The sequence below is a fragment of the Eucalyptus grandis genome, chromosome 7 (genome assembly GCF_016545825.1).
Source record: "Eucalyptus grandis isolate ANBG69807.140 chromosome 7, ASM1654582v1, whole genome shotgun sequence".
Classification (NCBI taxonomy): Eukaryota; Viridiplantae; Streptophyta; class Magnoliopsida; order Myrtales; family Myrtaceae; genus Eucalyptus; species Eucalyptus grandis.
The window spans coordinates 36,904,006-36,922,645 of NC_052618.1; the positions used below are offsets into that span (position 1 = coordinate 36,904,006).

General features: G+C 39.9%; 1 protein-coding gene and 1 pseudogene across 1 annotated transcript; one reads left to right on the forward strand and one right to left on the reverse strand.

The window, feature by feature from the left end:
• Nucleotides 1–13,432: 13,432 nt before the first annotated feature.
• LOC104455514 lies at nucleotides 13,433–15,761 on the forward strand (annotated as a pseudogene).
• A 708-nt stretch (nucleotides 15,762–16,469) lies between these two features.
• Nucleotides 16,470–18,370, reverse strand: LOC104453419 (pentatricopeptide repeat-containing protein At4g26680, mitochondrial). Its single transcript, XM_039316680.1, has one exon. The coding sequence runs from the start codon at nucleotides 18,142–18,144 to the stop codon at nucleotides 16,549–16,551; it is 1,596 nt and encodes a 531-aa protein (XP_039172614.1). The 5' UTR covers nucleotides 18,145–18,370; the 3' UTR covers nucleotides 16,470–16,548.
• Between the last annotated feature and the right edge of the window lie 270 nt (nucleotides 18,371–18,640).

Genomic DNA, 18,640 nt, shown 5'->3' on the forward strand with positions numbered 1-18,640 from the left:
GGAAGAAGAAGAAGAAGAAATGAGAGGGTAGAAAGAAGAGAATGACCTACAAGATAGAAAAAAGAGAGACAATTTGCAGAGCAATGAGACGTCAAAGGTGTGAAAAGAAAGAAGAAGAAGAAACGTGGGACCTACAAGATTAAAAAAGAGACCAAAAATAAGTATTGACCAAGTAATAAAAAGAAAAATATCATTTTTGTATAATTGTTATTAGAAGTGGTGAACCCCACAAGAGATAATATGGTCAAGATACCAAAAGAAAATGTGTCTAAATTAAAGGAGTGAAAAAAGTGCTGCCCAAAAAATGGGTCACTTGAAACTTAAAATTTGGGTCATACTAAATTTTAAAGTTAAAAACCCAAAACAAATGGGTATAAGTGGGTCGCTTATAAACACACTTTCATCCCATCTAGTAAATAGGTCATGCTCAACCCACTTTGATCCTTCTTTGCTACTCTCTTCTCTCTCTTTGTGACTCGCAACTTTCTTCCTTCGTTCGCTCTGCTTCGGCCATATTAGGTTTTCTTCCATCTCTAGCTTGCAATTTTACGCTCACGTGACAAATTGCACTTTTAAGGATACCCAGACTTTATTGGTGACTTCTTCGCAAAGGTGTGGCTTTAACTTCTCTTTGTTTTTTCTCGCAAAAATGGATTTGCTTGTTGTCGTTGAAAGGTCTGCATTTGATTTCTTTTTCTTTTTTCCCCTTTAGAGCAAAAAATAGAAAAAGAAACCACCTTCTTGAGTTGCACTCGTACCATTTTCAAATCTATCTCAAAATTGCTTCACATAACTGATTTTTGGTTCTTGAAGATGAGAATTGAAACATTGTGTTTTGCATTTTGGTCCTATGTTAACACTCGAAAAACTCAAGGGATTCACAATCATGGGCAAGCCCGGCTATCAGTGGGTTTTGTTTTTGCATTATGAGACATCGTTCGTGTGTTAGTGGTTGTGTGTATGTGTGTGTGTGTGTGTTTTTTTTTTTTTTTTTTTTTTTGTGGAAATCCATTGCAGGTCAGATTTAACTTCGAAAGTTCACGCAAATTCGAGAAGAAGCTATAGTTTTATGCCGCTAACATTCAGTCCATTGTTCTATTTTATTGGATAAAAAGTTTATGGGGAAAAGCATCATAAAAGTTCTTAACATTTTGCATTAATGCCGATTTAGTCCTAAACTTTTTATAGGTGTCAATTTAGTCCTAAACCTTTTAACTTAATTCTAACTTAGTCCTAAACCTTATATTGGTATTAATTTAGTCCTAAACATTTTATTAGTATCAATTTAGTCTTAAAACTTTTGATTATGTGTCAATTTAATCTTAAATATTTTAATTAAATGTCAATTTAGTCTTTTTGGCCAATTTTGGCTAGATATTGCTGACGTGGATGCATGTCCATTGACATGATATGACCAATGCTAATGTTGACAATTTTTAATAATATTTTAATATTTTTTCTAATTATTTATTAATTTATTTATGTTCTTTTCTTTTTCCCTTTTTTTCTTTTCTTTTGCCTTTCCCTTTTCTTGTCTTTTTTTTTCTTCCGGTCCTTCCTCCAGCCGGTTGCCAGCTGAACGACCGACCAAAGGCGAGGGCCGACAAGTCTAAGGTCGACCTCACCTAGCCATCGGCAAGGGCTTGAGCTCTCGCAGAGTGACCTCGCAACCTTCGGCGAGGGCTCGAGCCTTGCTAGTGGCTAGGCGAAGCTCAGCCTTACTGCATCTGGCAAGGTTAGGCCTCACGGTGCCTCGCCTACCCAACGCAAGGCCCCCCCTCACCGTAGGGCTGATGAGGGCTTAAGCCTCATCAGTCCTTGCCTCTTACTAGTTGCCCAGCCGACGACCAGCTAGAGGGAAGAGGAGGGGAGACAAAGAAAAGAAAAAAGCGAAAAAGAAAATAAAATTAATCAATTAATAAATAATTCGAAAAAAATATATTTAAATATTATTAAATATTATCTACGTAAGCACTAGTCATGCCATGTCAATCCACTAGCGTCCACATGAGCAATGTCTGATCAAAATTAGTCGAAATAACTGAATTAGCACTAAATCAAAAGGTTTATAACTAAATTGACACTAAATCAAAAGTTTTAGAACTAAATTGACACTAATAAAATATTTAAGACCAAATTAACACCAAGTCAAAAGTTTGAGACTGATTGGCACCAATAAAATGTTTAAAACTAAATTGGCACAAATGCAAAAGGTTTAGGACTCTTCTGATACTTTTCGCAAAGTTTATGATTTTTCCTTCATTTAGCGAGACTTAAAGAAATAGTTATGATAATTTAGCTGTTGCACGACCGTGATTTGTCTTTGTGATGGATTATGCATTGCATTGTCTTTCTTCCTTTAATTGTGGGTGTGATTATATAGGAAGTGAAGCCCTTTCTTTTGCTTTTACATAGAGGTAAGGGATATTGTAACTTCTTTGAGTGCTAAAAGTTCTATCGGCTTAAGATGTGTAAATTTGGAAATTGATCATAAGAAGATAAATTAGTATGAATGCATTCTTGTAATGAGAAAATGTAAATTGAGCTTTCTTCAAGCCCAATACATTAAGATCGCTCATTTATATTTAACAAAAAACCAAAGCCTGAACTCATTTAATGATTTATGGATGGGCAAGGATGGACTTTCACCACCACTTTCATGCCCTGTCCATAACCCAGCTCTTGAGCTCGCTCACTAACTTGACAAGTTAGTCCATGAAGACACCAACTCTTTAAAGACAACAATTTAAGAAAAAAAGTTGCTAAAAATATATTTTGACTTGGGTTGGGTACAACTTGGGTTGGGTATGATTTGCCACATTTGCATTAGATATAAATAGATCAATTTGAGTTGGATTACTTTTGACTCATCCCGATTCGCCCATTTGATGGGCTAATTGTAACTATCTAAACATAAATCAGTTTCAAAGTTTTTTCAAAAGATAATAGATCAGTAAGAAAAATTCAGGGCAGATGACAGAAAGGCCCACTGTGGGCGCATTCTTCAACCACCCAAGTTACTCTTTCACACCTATATATATCATCTAAGATAAAGTGAATGCGAGGATAAATCTGTAACCCTATAAAAGCGAAAAATCACTTATGTGTTAAAGATTCTGACTTTATTCTTACATTATAAGTTAAAAGTTTAGTCCAAATACATCAATTTAAAATCCTATAAAACTTAAAAATCACTTACTATCAAGTATCAACTAAGCCAAGAGCTTAAGGACTAAGGGTCAATTTTTTTCTTTTTTGCTAAATAGAAAAACAAAAAATAAATTCACCTTGACAAGGCCAAATTTTTCTATTAATATTTTGAACTCTCTAAGGAAAAGAGATTCAATCAACATTTTCTCATTTAATATCAGTCTAATAATCCATTAACGATAGGTATCTCTAAATTTTTTCATTCGGGATTCTCCAAAATAAAGTTATGATATTGTGTTCGGTTATAACTTGGAAAGAACAATGAATAACCTATTTGATTTCAACATCATATTATGACAATCAAAATTAAAAATAAAATTGCATTATAGGAAATCTGTCGAATATGACTGTAAAAAGTTCTAACAGTGAGACATGCTTCATGGCTATCCGTCTCGTCCGGGAAAACTTCCCGTTGTTATAGCTGGGGTAAGCATGCGTGAAGTCAAGCGGCTGTCTAAAAGAAAGAAAAAAAAAAGGTAGTTTCGTGAGAAAGCGGACAAAATGGGAAGTATAAGAAATGTGATAATCTTTTTACGGTCTTTTATTATTTAATATATGAGTAAGTTAGGAATAAATCCATTTAATTTCCTTTGTTGTGCAGGCAATATTGGAAGAACTGCTGAAATTAGACGTAGTGGTTTTGACTCGATATACAAAACTATTGGGAATTCTGGCTCTTGCTGAGGACTAGGACCAAGCCAAGTCCGGCGGAGTGCTTTGATTAAATGTCCAATCATTGGGAATTGTCCGCAAAACGCGTCACGCCATTGGTGAGTGGGCTGTGTTGGGTTTGTCGGATTCCCAAAAACCGGATTCAACACTAAATCGAACCCCTAAAACGAATGCGGAAGACGAGCCAGGAAAATTCACATGTATCACCGATCCTAAAGCACACCACGGAATCGAGTGTACCTTGTTAGCCACAGATTAAACACCGACGCCGATATGAGGAAGATAAAATCGATCTCATTCGATCCGATGACGTCAATTGGGCTTGAAGGGAAGGTAGATTCGCCTTTTGCTTACTGTTTTCTTTTTGGAGGGAGAGAGGGAGGAAAGAACGTACGTAATATGCCAAAAGGTACGTTCCTCCCTCTCTCTTTCTCCTTTTATACGTTCCCTCCAAAAAAGAAACGTACCCCTTCATCATATCCCTCCATCCATGGGCCATAATCTTGTGGGCCGGGCTTTTAGGCCCAACATGGGCGGACAGGCCAACTTAGGCCCATCACGTTAAATAAAACCATCATCTCCCACTCGCACATGGTGGGCCGGACGGGATTCTCTTTAACTCTCTTCAACATTCATACCGGTGAATAATCCGTGCGACCATCATACTTTGAGAGCTCGTTACTATACATCTGTTAGGAATATATAGCAGCTCATAATGGACATCACACTCTGAATAGATTTAGTATGCAGTACCCTAGATCGATCGATCACATTTATATCTCTCTTGATCTCTTTTAAACAATGATATATATATATATATATATATATATATATATATATATATTGTATTCACAATTATGATTATCCCAAAGACAGTCATAATTGGTCGACTAGTGAATACAAAACTTAGAATGTGATTCTCCATATTCGATCTTCCTCTTTCCTTCAAACTCTCAATTTCAGTTTAGCTTGCTTTTCTAGAAATGTCCCATTAGATCGAATCAACTCATGACCATTGGCAACATCCTAAGATAGCAAACACTAAATAGAAATCTTGAGAATAAGTAAAAGTCATGAGGGCACTAAAATTGAGGAACTCTTTTCCTCAAGAGTTTCACACGGCATAAAAGTTGAGATCAACTTTTGCCACTCTTATTGGTCGTCTCATACATACGTAGTATGAAATACGTATTGCGGTATTAACTCATTTCCCATGGAGCGTATGTCTACACCTTCAATACCGTATAGATGATAGTTCAGACATACCCAATGTCTAACTTGAGTTCACGTATCTACTCATTTACAAAATTCATTAGAACTCACATCTGGCATCATAGACAGATAGAGTAAAATATGTGGGGTATTTTACTTTCGAACATAGTAAATATCATGTCCTCATCTTAACACTCAAGTTAATACGACTTATATATTTTAAGCTTGAGCTCTCGATTATCACCTAGATAATAAGCTTAAAAACAGTCTCATCTCTATTTATCACACAGTAAATAGAGGCAATTACCCATGTGAGTGGGCTAATCTTTTATCTGTCCGACATACTTTCTCAACTTAAAGTAATGCACTGAGCATTAAGATGCATAAAGATCAAACAAAGATTCATAGACATTAACAATGAAAAACCAAAAGTTCATAAATGTGAACAAATCAGGGAAATTACAATCCAGTACATCAGACTCTACGCAATCCTAGAGATTTTACATGACCATAAAACACATCTCTAGGTATTGGCTTTGTCATAGGATCTGTTACCATTCTATGCGTAGATATGTACTATAAGTTCACATCCTTTCGTGCAATCATATCTTTGATAAAGTTATACTTTGTATCTATATGTTTGGTATTGCCATGATATTTTGGATCTTTGGTGTACGCTATAACTGCTTGGCTATCATAGTTAACCAACAATGGATTTGCAGCTTTTTCAATGACACCTAAATGATCCAAAAATCTCTTAAGCCAAACTCCTTCTTGTACCGCTGCTGATAATGCCACGAACTCAGCTTTTATCGTGGACAAGGCTATACACGTTTGCTTCTTACTGCTCCATGACATGGCGCCATTGTTCAGTAAGAAAGCAAATCCAGAGGTAGATTTTCTTTCATCTAAATCTCCTCCCCAATCAGCATCTAAATAGCCTTTAAGTCGCAGATCCTTTCCTTGGTAATTCAACTTGTAATCAGCAGTTCCCTTCAGATACCTCAGTATTCTCTTAACGGCCTTCTAATGTGCTTGACCTGGGTTGGATTGGTATCTACTCACCATTCCAACTGCAAAACATATGTCAGGTTTTATGCACATCATAATGTACATCAAGCTCCCAACAGCACTAGCATAAGGAACATGTTTCATTTGTTCATTTTCTTGTGGAGTCCTTGGACACAGTCTATGGCTCAATCATTCACCTTTTGCAATAGGAGTGTCTATAGGTTTACAATCTTGCATACGAAATTGTTCAAGAACCTTATTTATATATGTTTCTTGCGAAAGAGATAACGATCTCTTCAAACGATCTCTTGAAATCTTAACTCCAAGAATGTATGCAGCCTCACCCAGATCCTTCATCTCAAAGTTGGAAGACAACCAACTCTTGACAGTATTAACAAACTCCATATTGTTTCCGGCAATTAGTATATCATCAACATATAATGATATGATCACAAATTGATCCTTGGATGATCCTCATCAATCATTGTAAAATCATATGCCATTATGGCATTATGAAAACGTATATACCATTGTCTTGACGACTGCTTAAGGCCATATATCAACCTCAAAAGTCGACATACCTTTCTTCTTGGCCTTTCACTATGAAACCAGTAGGTTGTTCCATATATATTTCTTCCTCTAATTCTCCATTGAGGAAAGCAGTCTTAACATCCATTTGATGTAACTCAAGATTCATACTAGCCACTATTGCCAGAATAATGCGAATCGAGGTAAATCTCACTATATGAGAAAATGTTTCTTCATAATCAATTCCTTCCTGTTGATTATACCCCTTCGCCACAAGGCGAGCTTTATGTCTTTCTATCGAGCCATCATCTTTTCGCTTTATTTTGAGAACCCACTTGTTCCCAATAGCTTTGTGTCCTTTTGGAAGATCAACCAGTTCTCAAACTTGGTTTGACTTCATTGACTCAATCTCCTCTTCCATTGCATGAATCCATTTTTCCTTACTAGGGCAATTTAGAGCCTCATTAATATTTCTTAGCTCATCCTCATCTTGCGGAGCAATCATAAAAGTTTCCCCTTCAATGTCAAAACGTCGACGGGGAATACTTTGGCGACTTGTTCGCCGTATGGGAGATTGTACACTTTGCACATCATTCCCCGTTATGCTCCCACTAGGATTAGATAATGATAATGTCGTTTCATCATGTGGTTGCAATTGAGAATAAGTTGAATTTAATTCGTCATTTCTCATATTACTCCCACTTGGATGAACTCCACTAATATCATTATCTTGATCCAATGTTTCAAATAGGGAGTAATCTTCCCCTATTTCGCCCTTCTTAGGAAATTCATCTTCTAAGAATGTGACATCCCGTGATTTAAATTCAGTTATACTCACACTTTCCTGCTCACCTATGAACACATACCCTTTCGAGTGTTCGGAGTATCTTATGAAAATACTCTTCTTTCCTCTAGGACCCAATTTCCCAAACTTGTGAGAGGACTCATGAGTATAGGCAGCACAACCCCATAGTTTAAGAAAACTTAAGTCCGATTTTCTACTTGTCCATAACTTATATGGAGTGGAAGTAACTGATTTGGAATGCACCCGGTTAAGTATATAAGCAGCAGTTAACAACGCATCACTCCAAAAAGTGATAGATAAGTTAGCATGCGTCATCATGGACCTAACCATTTTCAGTAGGGTTCTGTTTCTTCTTTCCGCAACACCATTTTGTTGAGGAGTATATGGAATAGGCAACTGTCTTTCTATTCCTTTCTCATCACATAATTTTTTGAACTCATCCGATAAATATTCTCGACCTCGATCGGATCTTAATACTTTTATTTGCTTGTCTAATTGATTTTTTTACCAAGTTCATAAACCTTTTGAAACAACTTAATGCTTCAGATTTATAATAAATCAAATAGACATATCTGAATCGAGTATAATCATCTATAAAAGTGATGAAATAAACAGCCTAATGCCTTCCTTTCACATTCATTGGGCCACAAACGTTAGAATGGATTAAATGCAGAGGAAATTCAGCTCTTTTACCTTTTCCAAATGGTTTCCTTGTCGTTTTCCCTACTAGGTAATGCTCACATATGGGCAAATCGACTCTTTCAATGTTGCCTAACAAGCCCTATTTGGCTAGTCTATTCATACGTTGTAGGCCAATATGACCAAGTCTAGCATGTCACACATTCACATCATTATCATATGTATTAGGAGACGTGAGAAGGGAATAACAAACATTTGCATTAACATAGTCAATATCTAATACAATAAAACCATCTAGAAAATAACCACAACCATAGTAATTTGTATCCAAAAACAAATCCACACCTCTATTATGGAAGTTCATAGCAAAACCTAATTTAACCAACACTAAAACAGACATTAAATTCCAACAAATCTCTGGAGCAAATAATACATCATGTAGGAACAAAGTGCGTCCACCACACATGTTCAGTTGGTAGGTGCCAATTCCTTTCACTTCAGCTCTGGAGTTGTTTCCCACATAGATCCACTTAGTTCTAGTTGGTACTCGTCAGAATTCCACGAAGGATTCTCTATCCTTCACTACATGGTCTGTCGCTCCTGAATTCACAGTCCACAAAGGATTAGACTCAGTTTAGAATACAGAACTTGACACAAAAGCAAAGTTCTGAAAAGTACAAGGGGTGTATACCTTCTTTGACTCACGACAGTCGCGAGTATAGTGACTCTTCTTGTCATAGTTGTAACACTTCACCCTTGTAAGCTTCTTCATTCGATGACGCTTTCCTCTTTCATGTTGGTTCAGCTTAGGCTTCTTCCCTGAAGGATCTGCTTCCTTGCCTTTCCCTTTATCAAACCAGTTAGGACGTTTGTGCTTGGAGCTCGAAGCTCCATGTGAGCTAGAACCAGCATGGTAGATTTCAGCTTCTAGCTTAGCCGCCAAGAGGCGGTCCTCTTCCAGCTCAAGATAACGTACTGCATCCTCAAAGGTTTTGATATTTTCATTATGGGTCAGGTGCACCTTCATATGCTCGCAACTCTGAGGCAAGGAACAAATCACTGCTTGCACTTGCTGCTCATCAGTGAGGACATGACCAGCATCTTTCAGCTCATTAATCATGTTTAACATCTTTCTAAGATGTTGCTTCATGGTCTGACCATGAGGCTTCTTATAAGAGTCAAACCTAATAGTGAGCTGCCTCAGTCTGGTCACCGAAGTATGACCAAATCTTCCTGCTAATGCTTCCCACATTTCCTTGGTGTTCTCAAAACGCCTAAACTCTCGCATGACATCATTTTCCATGCTACTCAGCAACGTAATGCGTTGCTGATGCGAGCAAGAGAGTTCTTTCTTTTCCATGCAGCAAATGCTTCCTTATCTCTCTTGTGCTGTGCAGTGTTTCCTTCTTCAGGTTCTACCATGGTCAGGTTAAGAGCTTCTAATGCCTCTTGCTCTTCCAACACATATTGGATTTTAATGTGCCATATTTCATAGTTATCGCCATTGAGCTTTTCACATTTGTTCAGCTCGGCAACTATGCTCTTTGTGGCTGAAGCCATTGATCTGAACACATCAGACATATATATGCACGAATTATTAATGCCTATCATTTATGCATCCATTTTGCACAGATCCATCATATTAATGAACAATTTCAAGTAAGGTTTCGGAATCAAAATGTCACTATGTTTCCAATCATCCTCCAAAAATCCTAACTTAAAACTATCATTAATATAATTGTCTTATGCAAAATAAATTCTATGAAGCTACAAAAAACTTCTATGAACTACCCACAGCAATCAACAATAACAGAAAGTAAATAATATTTAACATCCAATAGAATAATAATGCTTTCACATAATACAACTAACATATCAGTTGTTACATCAACAACAATCAGGTAGTAAACATTACATAAGATGTTCACAAAGCACACTTAACAAAGGCCAGCCAATATATCTAACACCAAGTCAATACACGAACTGGAAAAGATCCTATTTTATTCAATTTCTTGATCTTTTCCCTTGTAACAATCTAATAATAATTATCTATAAAATCCATCACAATTTTCCTATATGAAGCGACTCTGTTGACATCCCATATGCGATTCAACACTCCTTGCCATTCTGGTGGAAGGGTGTTCATGAAAAATTGCACCATCTCAGACTGTGGCATAGGACGACCATTCCATATGACCTTTTTTGAATTTTCCCGTTAACTTCAAGGACGTGATCAATTAAGTCATCACTCTTCCATCGATGATCAGTCAGCTCAGTTATCAACGTAGAAAGCCTTTCCTTTTGTTCATCGGTAATTGCGCGAATAGGTGTGCGCAACCTTAGGGAGGCATTGTTCCTGCAACAAATGCAGAACAAATAAGGGATCACATATAATCCACATAGACTTAATTGAAAAAGAAACACATTTTTTTGGGTCAACGGTCAACGGTCGAAGTCCACGGTCAACGGTCAACGGTCAACAGTCGGGTCACCGGGTTGTCGGACTGGACGGACTGGTCAAACTGGTCAGGCCAGTTAGGCCAGGTCGGACCAATCGACCGGCGCGTGCCTCGCACATGCCAGCGACCGCGAACGCGCACGTGCGTCGCACATGCGCGCGTCGGTCGCGCACGCGGGCGACACACGCGCCGAAGACGCCGATTCGTTCCGGCTGTGCATGGGGGCGCATCTGGCAGCCGTTAGCGGCGTTCCGCCACTCATCGCCATCGTCTCGACGAGCACTTCCATCCAACGCCATTAGCAAACAATTTTGAGTTACAAAAACTCGAAAAAAGAGATGAACAGTGCTCGGGTGTCGGGATTTTTCACCCCGATCGGTGTCGGCCGATTAATTTTGTGAAAAAACAATAAGAAATCATCCATAAACATGAAAGGGGTCGGGAAAACATGAACTAGGGCTCTGATATCAATGTTGGGTTTGTCGGATTCCCAAAAACCGGATTCGACACTAAATCGAACCCTTAAAACGAATGCGGAAGACGAGCTCGGGAAATTCACATGTATCACCGATCCTAAAGCACACCACGAAATCGAGCGTACCTTGTTAACCACAGATTAAACACCGACGCCAATATGAGGAAGAGAAAACCGATCCCGTTCGATCTGATGACGTCAATTGGGCTTAAAGGGAAGATGGATTCGCCTTTTGCTTACTGTTTTCTTTTTGGAGGGAGAGAGGGAGGAAAGAACGTACGTAATATGCCAAAAGGTACGTTCATCCCTCTCTCTTTCTCCTTTTATACGTTCCCTCCAAAAAAGAAACGTACCCCTTCATCATATCCCTCCATCCATGGGCCCTAATCTTGTGGGCCGGGCTTTTAGGCCCAACATGGGTGGACGGGCCAACTTAGGCCCATCACATTAAATAAAACCATCGAACTGAAATAGTGGCGAAGATTGTAGTCCTTTGATTTATGTTTGTATTGAGTTAGTATTGTCCAACTCATTTGTCAATATAAGTGGAGGTTCATATTGTCATCAAAGTAGCTCCAAGATCAACTATGTCGCTTGATTCGAAAATTTTTCATCAGTCTGCATGAAATATACATAATTGAAGTCCTTTCTATGCCAGATGCATATATGGAACCTTCTATCAAGATTATATCTCATCCAAGCTATCCTTCTTGGACTTCACAGCCCACAATAACAAATATATTGACTTTCTTCCAAGTTTTGTTGATACAATCACGAGCCGCTTCTCTTTGCTTCTACTCCCCATTACAAACTTGATAAGATGATTTGCCTTAATTTGAAGAATTGGGGTTTGGTTGGGTTCGGTTGGGTTTGATTAGGGTTCTTGAAAGATGGAAATTGATTTTTTTTTCTCAATTTTTTAAAAATAAGCTTAGGGTTCTTCAATCAGATGACAAAACAACGCCGTTTGCCTTCTCAATTGCTAATTTTCGCTAGTCGGCACGCCACGTTAGATGATTTATTATAAATTTATGCCACATCGAATTTTCCAGCAAAACAAATTGTTGATGGCACTCAAGTAAATTGATCTTCAAAATTTATGACGCTTAAATAAGCGCCAAAAAAAAAAATTATGACATTGAAGTAAGTGCTGTACAAAAGTTACGACACTTTAAATATTCTTATCATTTATATATGTATCCTAAGTATAAGCACAAACATTTTCTAAAAAACATTAGTCTATTGAATATCTACACTATATATCAAAGGGACGAGGACCTTCTATTCTTTAGAAATCTTCACTCAAGTTCCTTTTCTCACACCTACCATCGTAGCAGAAAATATAATGACTGGGGGTAATTTATTTCCAACTAGAAGTACGAAAAGCAAAGTTACATTGATATGGCCTAATTTTACTGTTAATTCCTTAGACTTTGTGACAGAAGAGATTCAATGTACATTTTATCGCATAATTTAAAATTTAAAGAATTGATTAAACATACGTATCTATAAATTATATTTTCAGGATTCTCTAGACAAAGTTGTAATACGCAGTTTCTTTTATGACATTTGGAAAGAATAATGAACTAACTATTTAAATTTTGACTTCCTATTATGAAATTGAAAAATGTAAGATACATTGAATAGGACTGTAATAAGTATTACTAAATCATAAGCGTTAGGGTGAGCTACAATTATTCAGATCTTAAACCGTTTTAGGAGTAACCAGTAGTCATTTTAAAGTCGACTGGATACTTAAAAATAACTTTAAGAATCCAATTGCACAAACAAAAAAAAGGAGAGGGACCTAATTGAACATTTACAAAAAATCCAGGGACTAGTTTAAACAAGATAGTTGCCTCAGTCTCTCTCGCTCTTCCCTCGCTCGCACAGAGCTGTCCCACCCTCTCGCCGCCGTAACTCTCGCCGCCGCCGTCGCCGCCGCCGCCGCCGGCGGACCTCTTTCGGTCTCTGCCTTCCGCTCTTGGCTGCGCAACCCTGCTCCGTCTCTCTCGTTTCTTTTCCAGCTCGCCGACTCCGGGCCGCCGCTAGTCTCTACTGTGTCCCCCGCCTAGCTCGCCGGTTCGCCGTCGAAACCAAGGTCAATGTGTGATTTGTTAATGATGTACCCAAGTTCAGTTATCGATTCTAATGGGGTTGGAAGTGCAGAAGTTAGAACTTTTTTCACAAAATTTGGTAGTTGTGAGAGCGCATAGAACCTCTGTAAAGCTGGTCATTGCGGCAATGTTGTCATCTCCATGGAAACTGATGGGCTTGTCTGAATGGATGAAACGATTATGTCTGGCTTGGCAAGAGAAATTTGGGAGCAGCCGAAACTTGTTTTCTTCGAGCATCACATGTCTTTGCTCCTTGTGCTCCAGTATTATTACGATGATCAGAGTTTTCTTTTGCTTACGCAGGATGACCGGTTTATCTCTTGGAGAAAAGCAATTCATACAAGGGGGCATAGCCCAAGACCTCTGCTCTGATGGTCGTAAACAACTAACTTACGGACCCATATATGTCGAAACCGGGGTCATTCCTCAGGTACTTCATAATCGCTGATTCGCGGTACATAGAAATGCCACGCTTGATGTTTTATGTGGTGAGATACATCCAATGCAAATACTGTTTTGCACATATGACAGGCCAATGGCTCGGCAGAGTTAGAATGGGTGGGACTGATGTCATTGCCAGTGTGAAAAAGCATGATTCTTTCTTTTTTTCTTTTTGGAGGTCTTGGCAGTTTGGTGGTGAGGAGTTTTCTTTCTGTTTCTACTCAGTATGCCCATGGCACCCTGGTGTTTGTGTTTCGTAGTGTGGTACTCATTATCCCCTCCTGATATTTTCCAATGCAGGCTAAAATTGGATGACCAAGTCCACTACAACCCAACAGAGGGAAGGTTTCTATATATGTTGATTGCAGCCCAACTGCCGCTCCAATGTTTGAGGTCCTATACTTTTAATTCTGCGGCTTCACAACATATCTCTTCTGGTAATTTTAGTTTGCATAGATCTGATAGTTCTAATTTTTCTCTCCTTCATGTTTCTTTTGAATGTCCCTGACTATGAAGTTAGTAGAATAAGTGGATTGATATTGTTTAAAAATGAAAGGGTGGGTTTGAAGCCAAATACTAACATTTTAAAACTTTGTTCATATAAGCTGCACCATGTCTGATACAGTATGCTTCCGGTGCACAATTAGAGAATAGATAAGTATATGACTTTTTAAATTTACTGATATGCAGCTGATTGCTGCCTTCAAACTGAACGTTGACTTGGTTCTTATGGGGTTGATTGATGCTTCTAGACAGCATCTGGTCTCTGATTTAGCTTTCAAATTTCTCTTCTTGAGCAAGATCAACAGAAACCAAAAAAATTACTGACATTTTGAATTTTTGTTTGTATGAGCTACGTTATGTTCGATACAGTATGCTTCTGGTACACAAGTAGAGATATACATATCAGTTTTAAATTAACTGATAGCTCGCCAATTGATTTCAAAATGAACTTTGACTTGGTTATTTCGGGGTTGCTAAATGCTTCTAGATGGCATCTGGTCTCCGACTCAGTTTGTGGATATTCTCATTTTTCCCCCTGAGCAAAATCAACAGAAAGCTAATTTTTTCTCTGTGGAAACTCAGTTGCAAATTGGATGTTTTATTGTCACTATCCTGCACCATATTGTTCTTAACTTCTGATAGTTATTTCAATTTAACATTGCAGTTTTATGCAGGGTAGCGGGGGTGAGGAGTTGTCAACAGAACTCTCAGTCGCTCTTCAGCGATGTCTTTTGGGTGGGAAAAGTGCAGCAGGTTTGAAATTTTTCGTACTGACTTTGAAATGCCCCGAGTTTCTACATAATAGCCATCCTTTAAACTTTCTTTCTCTGCATTTTTCTGAGGGAAAACATATTCTTCTTTTATTCTTTTGGCCGCGTGCTATCAGATGTGTATTAAATCACAAGCTGTGAATGTTTATATTTCACAGGTGCTGGAATTGATTTGTCATCTCTGATAGTTGTGGAAGGAAAAGTCTGTTGGGATCCGTATATCGATGGTCTTGTTGTCAGTTCAGATGGGAATCTCATAGATGCTCTTGGTGCTTCCATCAAGCTACATCTTTCTCGAGCATTCTGTTTTGTCAAACATACTCTTAGATGGGTTTGGGCTCGATATATTTGGTACCTTCAACTTCGTAATTAATTGTGTCCTGATTCACAAGGTCCTTAGTGTAGTATGCTCTTAAACTTTTTTCTGGCATCCCCTCTGTTGCTACTTCTGGAGTGGAGGCTGCTCTGAGCAACACAGGCATCCCCAGAGTGCATGTCGCAGCCGAAGAATCCGGTGAAGATCAACCCGATCTTGACATCAGTGATGAAGAATTTTTACAATTCGACACATCTGGGGTTCCTGCCGTTGTTACATTGACAAAGGTATTAAAGCTTCAGTATTTCTCCACTTCCAGATTTGTTTAGTGTCACCATCGAATTCTCATCTTCTGCCTTGTCCAGGTGGGCAGGCATTGCATTGTAGATGCGACTTTGGAGGAAGAATCACAGATGAGCTCTGCTGTTTCTGTTTCCATCAACAGGAAAGGGTTAATTTGTGGTCTTACCTAGCGGGGAGGTGCAGGTCTGGATCCAAGTGTCATACTTGATATGATATCTGTGGCTAAGCATGTAAGCGAACAACTAATCGATCGGTTAGATTCCGTGAGATCGGTTAGATTCCGTGATATCTGCCGCTGAAGCCATTGAAGAAGAATGATGCTCTTGTTGGTAATTTAGGCAACGGCTAATCGATCAGTTAGATTCCAAGATATCCACGCTATGCTGCATATTCCTTCTTTTACTAATTTAATCCACAGTTACCTGTAGCATAAGTCAGTGTCATATGTGGCTGGGAAATGTCTTCAATTTGATGTCCTCACTGGCTACTCCGATTGAAAAAAAAGGCTTATGATTTGATCAATTTGGGGAGAATGAGGTGGTGTGCAAGTAACAGGATTCAAAGGTTCTGTTGGGGTGGGACTTTCTTCTCCCATTGGTGTCCGTCTAAGTTATTTTTCTTGCCATCTCGTTCCACAGTTAATGCTCTTGGTGCACCCTCTTTCTTTGGTTTAAATTTTAAGGTTGCCAACCAAACTAAGTGCCATTCGGCCCAAAAATCAAAAAACGACCAAAAATGCAAAATTTCTACTTATGTTAATCTCCATTTGGATTGCTTAGCTCGAAAGCTGTGGATGAAACCTGATAAGCGGGTTCAGATTATCTAAATAAACTTCAACACTAGACAAGGGAAGGGATGAGCTCTCAGTGGAAGCAGTGAATGCAACACAAACAGAGCATCATGCCTTCTAGTTTAAAAAGCGAAGAGGCTTACTTTTTCTCTGGCCACAGAAAAAGACACTCATTTGTTTTTAAACTGTAAGATTGATTTGTCTGCTGTCAACAAGAAAAAAGAATCGAAAGAATTTACATTTCAAGAACCACTCAAAAGAATCGTCATATGTTAACTGCTGCTATCAAGTTTCCATCACTCAGTTCTAAAGATAAGCTCTTTATCAAAACCTACTGGAATTAGAGTTCTAGCTTCCAACTCACTGCACAGTTTCATTGCCAACTGATCTTTCCCGCAATGGCAAAGTTCATGGCAAACCTCAGACAACATATCTGAATCAGGAAGCATCGACCTATCAACCATTTCAGTGAGGACCTGGACTGCTCCATCGAGATCATCACATTTCGCAAAAGCACACATCAACATAGTGAGAGTTTCACCGTTTGGATGACGCCCGCTCCTGATCATGCTTTTATACAGCTGAAATGCACCGTCGGGGTTATTCCTGACACACTGCCCTCTGATGAGAGCCGAAAAGGTCGAATTGTTCGGAACTAAACCCTTGCTATCAAGATCTTTAACTAGATAAGCAGCTTTCTTTGTCTTACCATTCTTGCAGAGTCCCAATATCAATGCGTTATATGTCAATATATCGGCCCTCACTTCGTACTTCGACATTTCTTCAAAAAGCCTCCCTCCCATTTCGCTGTTGCCCGCTTCGCTATATCCGTGTATCAGAGTATTGTAAGTCACAGTATTGGGAGCCACATTCGAAGCTTTCATCTCGCTAAAAATCTTGTTCGCTTCGTGCAACTTCCCTTCCTTGCAAAAGCCACTGATAAGGGCATTGAAAGTGATCACGTTAGGATGAACACCGTCCTTCTCCATCCTATCTTTAAGCTCCACGGCCGAGCTGAGAAGGCCCTTACTGCAATGCCCCGCGATCAACGTGTTGTAAGACGCCGGCGTAGGAGAACAGCCCTTACTCTCCATCTCGCGAAACAAATCAACCGCCTTCTCGAGCTCTCCCGCCTTGCAGAAAGCAGACACGACCATGTTGAGGGTGAACACATTCGGAGAGATCCTGCAGCGCCGCATCTCCCGATAGAACGAGAAAACCACATCGACCCTGTTCATGCTGAGCAGTGCGCTCAGGTAAGCGTTGCAGGACTCCACCGTGGGCAGGAACCCGTACTCCCTCATCATGCGAAAAGTCTCCGTGGCGTCCCGGAACTTCTTCAAATGCGCGAACGTCTTGAACAGCGAGTCGAAAACCCGAGGCGAGGAGTCGCACGCCCGGTACGAGCGGAGCACCGCGTCGAACAGCTGGCGCGCGAGGTCGACCGGGCCGGCCGCCGCGAGCGCCCGAACGATGGACTCCGCGGACTTGAATTTCCGGTTCTTGGTGAGGGCGTGGAGCGCGACGGAGTGGGTCTCGAGGGTGTGGGCGCCCGGGCTCCGGAGCTGGACCCAGTCGAAGAACTCGAGCGACAGGACGGGGTCCTTGCGGATCCTGAGCAGGACGTGCATCGTCCGGAGAGGAGTCAGCCCGGCGCTCAGCGGCTCGAGCTTGTCCCAGTCGGAGTGCACGAGGTGGCTGTGCGCGACGTTGACGAAGTCGAGGTCACGCCCTCTGGGTTCCGGGAACGTCCGGTGGGGCACCGGAATCGGGTCCCGGCGGGGGCCGGGGCTGATGGGGAGGGGCGTTTCGGGGGCTGAACTGAAGAGGGTCGAGAATCGACGAAGTGGGTATTTCGTCATCGGGTTCCATGGAGCGAGGAATTCGACCATGGACGTGTATCGAGATTCAGGAGGGACTCCAAGCTCTCGATCGAAACGGGGATTTCTCTCTGTCTGAGCAGGATTTGATGCGATCGATGCTTGTCATTCACTGAGCTCCATCGGGAAAGGGCTTCGGAGCGCTACAATTGTGGACACGCTGAGCGACGACGCAACCACAATCCGCGCTCGCTCGGACAAGTCGCCAGGATTTGGCCCGACGTTCGGAAGTAGGCGACGATCTTGCGCAAACTCTTGTAAGCTTAGGATGTTTTTTTCTTTTGCAGAGAAGTTTAGGATGCGTTGGACAAGAGAAAAAGAAAGATTGCCTACGTAAAACCTATGGGATTGATGATAAATGACTATGATTTAATGTATAACGTGATTCTTGAGTTTTTAATATGTTTAATGTGCTCCATAAACTTTGTCTCAATATATAATATGATATCTAAACATTTAAATTTATTCAATATGATCTTTACTTTTTGATATATTTTCAATTTAATTC

Coding starts and splice junctions, on each gene's coding strand:
- LOC104453419 (XM_039316680.1), bottom strand. CDS start 18,144: ATGGTCGAATTCCTCGCTCCATGGAACCCGATGACGAAATACCCACTT.